At 30.8% G+C, this 8902-nt stretch overlaps 1 protein-coding gene across 1 annotated transcript; it reads left to right on the top strand.

Moving 5' to 3' along the window:
• Positions 1-2321: 2321 nt before the first annotated feature.
• On the top strand, positions 2322-4798 carry LOC136085726 (uncharacterized). The gene is made up of 4 exons (XM_065807083.1): positions 2322-2853; positions 2958-3041; positions 3129-3233; positions 3319-4798. Exon 4 carries the CDS (start codon positions 3495-3497, stop codon positions 4566-4568), a length of 1074 nt encoding a protein of 357 aa, XP_065663155.1. The 5' UTR covers positions 2322-2853; positions 2958-3041; positions 3129-3233; positions 3319-3494; the 3' UTR covers positions 4569-4798.
• Positions 4799-8902: the final 4104 nt, after the last annotated feature.

Raw genomic sequence — 8902 nt, 5'->3', positions numbered from 1 at the left:
GGCCTTCTGCGAGTATCCGCTTTCTTTTTATTTATTGAATCAAATGCTTGTATATTTTTTTGTTTATTTACATTTTTTAGTTGTAAAAGGATTTTTTAATCTTAACGATTTCATTTACTTGTATAACGATTTTTATACTTTGTATAAATTTTAAGTTTCAAGTTCTTCATCAGCGGTTCTCTGTGACAAGACCTAATGGTCTTCCTTGAGTATCTGCAGTATTGAGTAATGTAAGCGTTATTTTATGCGGTTATTTACATGTTAATTTGACATGTGTTCTAAAACGCTATTTTGCATTTTTTGTTTGTCAACTTTCTTACGCTGATATTGTTTTAAATTAATTTTATTGACTTTCGTTTTAAAATATATTATTTAAATTAATGTTTTTTTCGTTCAGATTATTAAAAACAATTTAACGTAAGTGTAATTATTAGTTTTTATGCATCGAAAACAGACAGTTTTCGATTTTTTTTTTGCTACTTATCTAAAGATTAGTATTAGGTATCAGATAATTATTATTATTATTATTATTATTATTATCAGATAAACTATCCTCCAATATCCTCCAAACATTTGATTATGTAAATCTCATGCTAAATGTATGCAAGTAGCCATGCATCATAAATATTCTGCTACTTTTTGTAATAAAAAAAGTTATAACAAGAGATTGGTCTTGAATTTGGTTAGTTGATGAGAAAAAGATGTTTTGTACACAAAGAATGCCAACAAAATCTTTTATTACTGTTATAATTTATAGGTTCTGTAAATATAAATCTAAAAAAGTTATTTTATGACAAATACATGCATTGAAAAGTAATATTTTTGACGTTTACACTGATAAATCTTGTCCATTAAAATATTTCGTATTTTTCAGCAAAATTTAATTTTTTTATTATTTTTTTTATATTATATATTTACATGTTTATTTATGCATTTTATATATAGATATAGCTGTTCTAATAAAAAAAACTACAAAAATAGTTTTGGCACAAAAAACTCGATTTTGTCCCACTGTGCAATGAAGTTAAAGTTGCTTTGTATTTTTTGAATCGACTTAATGTGGTGATAACAGAAATCAGTACAATTAGAGTAAATCTACATGCAGTAATTAGCGGCTATCATGTAATTAAAATGCTGTTAAAATTTTTGCTTTGTTAAAATGATATCATCGCACATGAATAAATCTGTGGCGCGAAGTTTTGGTGTTAAAATAATAAAATTATTTTTTTCATAAAGAAAAATATGTTAGCTAAGAATCCAATCTATTTTTGTTTGAAAAACAATGCATAGAAACGTTTAGTTTTGACCAATGGTCAAAACTATATATAACTATATTATATAGTAAGCCATGGTCAATGACCATGGCTTACTATATAATAGGCCTTGCCAACGCGCGGCTTGCGTAAAAAACTGGAGGCAAAATGGTTTTATATTTGAAAAACTTGAAAGCAGTTTTACAAAATAAATACGGGGGTGGTCTTTTCGTAACAATAATAATTATATAACATTAATAAATAATTATTATAAAATTAACAAAATAATTTTCATTTAAGTTTTTATTTGATAAAATTAATTTAAGTTGATTATATATATATATATATATATATATATATATATATATATATATATATATATATATATATATATATATATATATATATATATATATATATATATATCGATGGTCAAGAGCACAAAGGTAATACGTCCAACATTTTATGGTTTTGAGTTATTGTGCGCATTTCATTCAGTAAGAGATAAGGATACTATGGTACAAATATTAAGCTTCAACAGTCGACGAAACGGAAGATATTTAACTAAACAAATAGGTAACATGTCCATATCAACGTTATATAATGAGCATAAAAGTAATATGTCCAATGTATCTTTTGTGCACCGGATTTTTTTCACTTCTTCGTGTGCATAAAAGTAATATGTCCGATATGTCTTTTGTGCACAAAAAATTACAAACGAACATGTGCATCAATTGCCGTGCACTATTGCAATATGTCCGATATCCTTTTGTCCACAAGAAATTCATAACGAACATGCGCTTTCATTGCGGTGCACTATGGTAATACGTCACGTTGTCGCGGCAAACATATATTATTTGATCATTTCCATAATGTGGTAATACCAACAGCTAGTATATAGTATAATAGTATATCATATTATGATATACTATTCCGAACTAATAAGCGTTTCCGCATTCATTTATACATCTATTATTTATATCAAATTAATAATAAAGAACTTTTAAATGAATTGAAATGATTAAATAATTACGATTTCATTATTTAAAAATGAAGTCAATATATTGTAGCTGTTTTGACGGTTTTTCGAGAATTTGTCTGTTATATGAAGTGCTCTTTGAGAACAAAGATGGCGGTTATTTTTTACATAACTAGAAACACTGATCATTTAAAACGTCAATTTTAATGAAAGCAAACAAACGTCGTGTCGTGGTGTTTTTAAAAGTATTGGAGTTATTTTGCTTGGTTTTGTTACTTTTTATTAAGATAAACTGCTATATTAAGATAAACGTGCTATATTGAGATAAACGTGCTTTATTAAAATAAACGTGCCATATTGAGATAAACGTGCTATATTGAGATAAACGTGCTATATTGAGATAAACGTGCTATATTGAGATAAACGTGCTATATTGAGATAAACGTGCTATATTAAGATAAACGTGCTATATTGAGAGTAATTTGAAAGAAACATTATAAGTGGTACTTTTTGTGAACTTTTTGATCTGTTAATAAACATTCTTAGAAACACCAATTGAGGGCGATTTCAGCGTTACAAGTGAGAGTGTCTCTGATAGAATTCCAGTCGATGCAGGCTTAGGTATTTATAATATACAATTTGTTTTATAATAACACTTTACAATTTTTTCCAAATATTTAATACAACTCACTATCAAGGCAAATCTACTTTTTTTTTATTTTTAGCCACTGTTATTGATGAATATCTTACATCCACGACAACGAATATATCTCTGTCGAATAAGGATATTAATGCCCATGCAATCTCAGGTAATTTTTTACACTACTTTATAATTATTAAAAAAAATCAATGCAACACATTTTCAAGTCGAATATGACTTTTTTATTTATTTATAGGCACTGTAAACGATGATATACTCAAGTGTACACCAGAAAATGTATCTACATTTACGTCATCAGAATGTTTGCCTGTGTCAAGCTATGATTTATCTAACACTTCAGGTACTTTAACTATTAGTAATGCAAAAAAAAATTAAACAACTTTGTTGAAATTAGCGAACATAAATAACTATGCGTGTTTTTCCAGTGTACATAAGGAACAGACGTCCAGATCCTTCCAAGTGGAAAAGAAATGTCAGAAGAGATAATAGAGTAGCTGGAAAGCCTTACGTGAATAAAAAATGAGTTTTAATAGCTGAGAAAATATCCGCAGATACAGACTGTAAATGCAAATTTTAATGCGTAGCAAATATATCATACGATATGAGAATACTTTTATGCACTCAATATTATGCATTGGCTGATGCAAGTGCTCAAAAATCCTATATCTGTTCTCTAGTTGTGGAGAACAACACAATTTTAAGACGGAGGCACAGAAGTGAAGAGGCAGAAAAAACACATTCTATTGCGAGGTCTTACTTTTTGCAAGTTAAGGACATGAATATACGTGTGTGTCTAAAATTTTTATGTGACACCTTCAAATTTAGTACCAAAACTGTATTTAACGCTTTGAAATTCAAAATGAATGGGATGTATGTAGGGAAAGATGGGAGAAAAGCGAAACCAGCACCAAACGGTACACCTGAGAGTATTATTTTAGGAATCAAAGAGCATATCGATAGCTTCCCAAAAATTGAGTCACACTACTGTCAACGGGACACAAAAAAACGTTATTTGCATTCCAGCCTAAATATTTCCATCATGTTCAGGCTCTATAAAAAAGAATTATTTCCTAAAAACAGTGTACAGGGAGCAAGCTATGATAAATATAGGCAAGTGTTCAATAATTGTAATCCTCCATTGGCATTTTACTGCCCCAAAAGGAGGAAATTAGAAGCTCTGCAATCAAAAGAGGCCGATAAGAAGAAAGCCAAAACAGATAAAGGCTTTCGGGCAATAACATTTGATATGCAGAGAATATTATCAATCCCACATGCCGGTGATGCTCAAATATTCTGTAAACGCAAATTGAATGTTTATAATTTTACAATATTTGAGGGGCATAATTCGGATGGGCATTGCTTTTTGTGGGATGAAACAAATGGAGGAAAGGGGTCTTGCGAAGTGAGTACTTGCCTTCTCAAATATTTATCATCCTTGCCTGATGCTGTTAAGCACGTGTCAAGTTTTTCTGATACATGCAGTGGGTGGAATAGAAACAAATGCGCAGCCACAGCAATGCTTTATGCTGTCAACAATTTTGCTGTGGAGAAAATCGATTTAAAGTTTATGGAGCCTGAGCACTCTTATTTAGAGGCAGACTTCATTCATTCAACAATAGAACGTACAAAAAAGCATAAAAAAATCTATAGCGTGAATTCTAAATCTAAAATGTAATAATAATATGTTCTGTGATCTATTGTGATCTATATGTGTATGAACTATAAAATAATGTAGTTGTACAAAATTCTAGGATTTAGTTTCATTCAATCCATTTTATTTTATTCTATTATCAAAGAGAATTTGATATCAAATGGAAGATTAGTTTCTTTGTAGTTATATAAAATGTATGATGCACACAGGGAATATGTCTATATCTAGGACTTTGTTTGTGCACGATGGTAATATGTCCACACAGGTTGTCAATTAACATATATTGTATTAAAATATATAAAACAAATGAAAATAAAATAGTTTAAATCAAGACATAATTAATTGAAGAATGAATTGAGTTAAAAATCATGACAATTTAAAAATACCTTGAATTTTTATAGATTATTAAACTTTCAAATTTAGATTTTTTAAAACAATGGTTTGTGGACGTATTCCCTTTGTGCTCTTGACCATCGATATATATATATATATATATATATATATATATATATATATATATATATATATATATATATATATATATATATATATATATATATATATATATATATATATATATATATGCATAAATTTAATACTTGCATAAAATTTACAACCAAACACCCGTCACTATTTTAACTAACTTCGAAGTAAAAAAAAAAGTTAGTTGAGAGGTGAAGGATTAAGCAAAGGATTTAATTTAGTATTTAGAAAATAGTTTGTCGATGTTGTGTAACAAATTGCAATGACAATTATAATCCTCAGAATAGAGTTAAAACATTTAGACTTCCAAGAAACATTGAAGAACGAAAACGTTGGGTTGTTATAATATCAAGAGATAATGTTCTTGATACTAATATCACCGTAGTATGTGAAAGGCATTGGCTGAAAAATTATTCAATTGTTATTGATTATGGAAAGCTGAGACCTCGTGATGCTCCGTCAGTATTTGATTGCATAAAGCCAAGCTTAGTTTCTACTATATCTAACCCACTTAGAAAAGCATCGAAAAGTCTTATTAGTGTTTGCTGGCAAGAAGAAGATGAGTTAGCAATGTTTAATTCACAAGAAAAAATAGAAAGTGTTAATGTTTTATATGAAAAGTTAAAAACTAATGAATTTAATTTTGCTACTATTAATTATTTATGCAATGATATATTATATATTCAGCCTTCAAACTTTTTAAAGGAAAGTGCTATTCTTAGATTTCTTCTTTGCACAAATAAAGATCTCACTTTTGAAGCATTTCAAAAGTGAGATTTTTATTTTAGTTGCAGTATCATGGTGGCATAGTATTTGGTAAATCAGTTAACAAACCTCATCTATTAGCAAAAACAGTACTGAGCTTTTTGGTTGTAACATTGTTTAATGGACTAAAATTTCTTTACAAAGAGAACTTGAAGCTGAGTTTCTTTTTGAACAGACAACCCTGATTCTTGATGCAATTAAAAATAATGGGGGCAATGTTGGTGCTATTGTCTGTGATGGTAACAGAGTCAATCAGAAGTTTTATAACTTTTTTGGTAAAAAATGAAGCATGGTGTACGAAAGACAATATTTTTCTTTTATTTGATTATGTTCATTTATTAAAAGATATACGTAATAACTGGATCACAGAAAAAACTCAAGAACTTGAATTTTATATTAATGGAGAAAAAAAATAGCACGATGGGTTGATATTATTAATTTGTACAAACTTGAAACGAAAAACGTTGTTAAAATGTCTAAGTTAACGGAAGTTTTTGTTCATCATGTTTCATCACAAATCACTTGTCTGCAAGTGTTTTGTGATGAAACATTGTTAGCATTAAAAAGCTATCAAGTCCTGCATGAAAATAAAGGGAAGATTATTTCCATCTCTGAAGTCGTTGAATTTTGGAAAATTTGTATTGTTCACTGTCCATATGCAAACATTTTTTATTTTTTTTACATCTTTGCTTCCTGCAAGGCTGCAAGCAACCACTAATTAAAGTTGGAAATTACTGGAAGAGAAAAGGTGAAGATTGTAGAGCAAGAAAACGATTTAGGAACAGTCACAGAAAAAGGATGAGACTTTATTGAATGACGAGTAAAACGAGAATGAAGTCTAGTAGATGGCACAAGAGACGCTAGCTCTTTTAAGCTGTGCCCATTATAGAATTTGTAGAAGAAAAAAAGAGAAGCAATATTACAACAATGTGATAATGGTTGGAGGTTGGCTGCAAGAGCAGGTCCAAACTATGTTTACAATGCGTTTTTGCCCCTTGTCTAAAGGAGAAAGAGTATCATTAGAAGATCCGCCCCAGATATGGCAACAGTATTCCATACAAGGCCGGATTTGAGATTTATAGAGATAGAGAATAGAATACGAAGTAAGAAAGTGTCGAGCTCGATAAAGAAATGCAACCTTTGCAGATGCTAATTTTGCAACTGATTTGATATATGGTTTCCAGGAAAGATTGGAAGTAAGAGTTATTCCAAGAAGAGTAGATGACTCATCGAGTACATCACCGTTCATAAATATAGGAAGATCTAAATTATTGCGATAACGATTGGCTGAAAAAAATTGAGTTTTAACTGTATTGAAGTTCACCAGCCACTGTGAGCCCCATGCTGTAGCAAAGGTGGGATCCTTTTCAAGCTTAGATGCCCCTCCCCCCCCCCCAAGTAATCAGAGAGTATTGGCTTCTAATCACGACAAGAATAAATGGTAGTATCATCAGCAAACAATACCATTTTGGATCTGGAAAAGATTGCTAATGTAGAATAAAAAGAGCGCTGGGCCAAGAATAGAACCTTCAGGAACCCCTGAAGTTACAGGATAAGAAGAAGAATGCTGTCCATCGAGGACAACTATTATACTACAATTGGAAAGGAAGAATTTAATATTCTTTAAGATGTAAGAAAGAAAGCTTATGGAGAAGACCAGCGTGCCAAACTTTATCAAAAGCTTTTAAAATGTCAAGAGCTATAGCCTTAACCTCTCCACCTTTATCTAATGCACGATAAAAACTATTATTTATTACTGTTAGCAAATCAGCTGTAGAACGAAAACATCAAAATCCATTTTGATGATCAGAAAGGAAACTAGTAGATTCAAGATAAGAAATTAAGCATTTGTTAATCAAAGATTCAAAAACCTTGCTGGCAATATCAGGTAGAACGCAACCAGTGGAATCAAGAGATGATGTTGATGAAAAGTTTTTACCACAATTCAGCTTTGTCTTTAGGTGAGGTGACAAAGTCTAAACCATACAAGAGAGGTGGAATTAAAGATTTGGCCTTGTTATTAATACTATTAAAGATTATCCAGAAGTCAAGAGAACCTAATTTTTGAGATAAGATACTAGATTTTATGACCTGAGAATAGCGGGCTTTGGCGTTAAACAAAATCTTTTTACAATGGTTTCTAGCAGTAATAAACAGACGTCTGTTTTCTGGAGAATTGTTTTGCTGATAAATATGGAAGTAAAGGTTTCGATTGGCAATCGCAGCAGCACAATTTGAGGAAAATCATGGAGGAGAGTGAAGCTTGACCTGGAATCGTTGAAAGGGAACAAAAGATTCCATGTCAGCCTAAATCCACGAAGTTATGTAAGAAGCACATTTGTCGACAGAAAGACAAAAGATTTATACCCAAGGGTCATCACGAAGAAAATCACGGAAAGAATCCCAGTCAGCTTTAAGGTAGTTGTAAGGGGTACGATGATAGGGGGATTCAGGTGATGAAGAAGAATTAGATATTAGTTTTAGAGAGATCAAACTGTGCACTGACAAGGATCAGAAACTAGACATAAGTTGAGTAGAGAAGGTAAATGATTCGGGTTGCCTGCAGAATTTCTGAAACTAGAGCCAAGCCATTCAGTTGATGATGAGCATTAAAGTCACCTATAACAACAATATTTGCTGATGGATAAAGAGAGAGGGCTTAGTCAATATGATCAGAAATAACATCAAAAAGAGTGCAGTCTTGAGATGAAGGAGATCGATATAGAACAAAGAGAAAGGCGATAGAGCGAAGTGGTGCTAAATAAAACCACATAAAAGAACAGTCTGGAGATTCAAACCTATTTTCACGACAAATGGGTGAATTCTTACGAATGTAAATGCCCAGGCCAAGCATGTGACTATTAGAGTCTTTACAATTTAAAGGAAGATAACCATCAACACAAAGATTGCAAGATGATACAGCTAAACTCAAATTAGTCTTGCAAATAGCTAGTAGGTCTGGTGAACTTTGCAAGAGATAAGACTCAACAGAAGAAAATTTACTTCGAAGGCCACGAATACTAGTGAATGATAGGTTTAGAGAACTTGGTGATGATGATGGTTTTTTGTGTTTTTAGTTTTTGGTACTTTATTCATTTTTAAATTTGTTG

This window comes from Hydra vulgaris, chromosome 10 (assembly GCF_038396675.1).
Source record: "Hydra vulgaris chromosome 10, alternate assembly HydraT2T_AEP".
Taxonomy (NCBI): domain Eukaryota; kingdom Metazoa; phylum Cnidaria; class Hydrozoa; order Anthoathecata; family Hydridae; genus Hydra; species Hydra vulgaris.
This window is presented reverse-complemented; position numbering and strand designations above follow the sequence as displayed.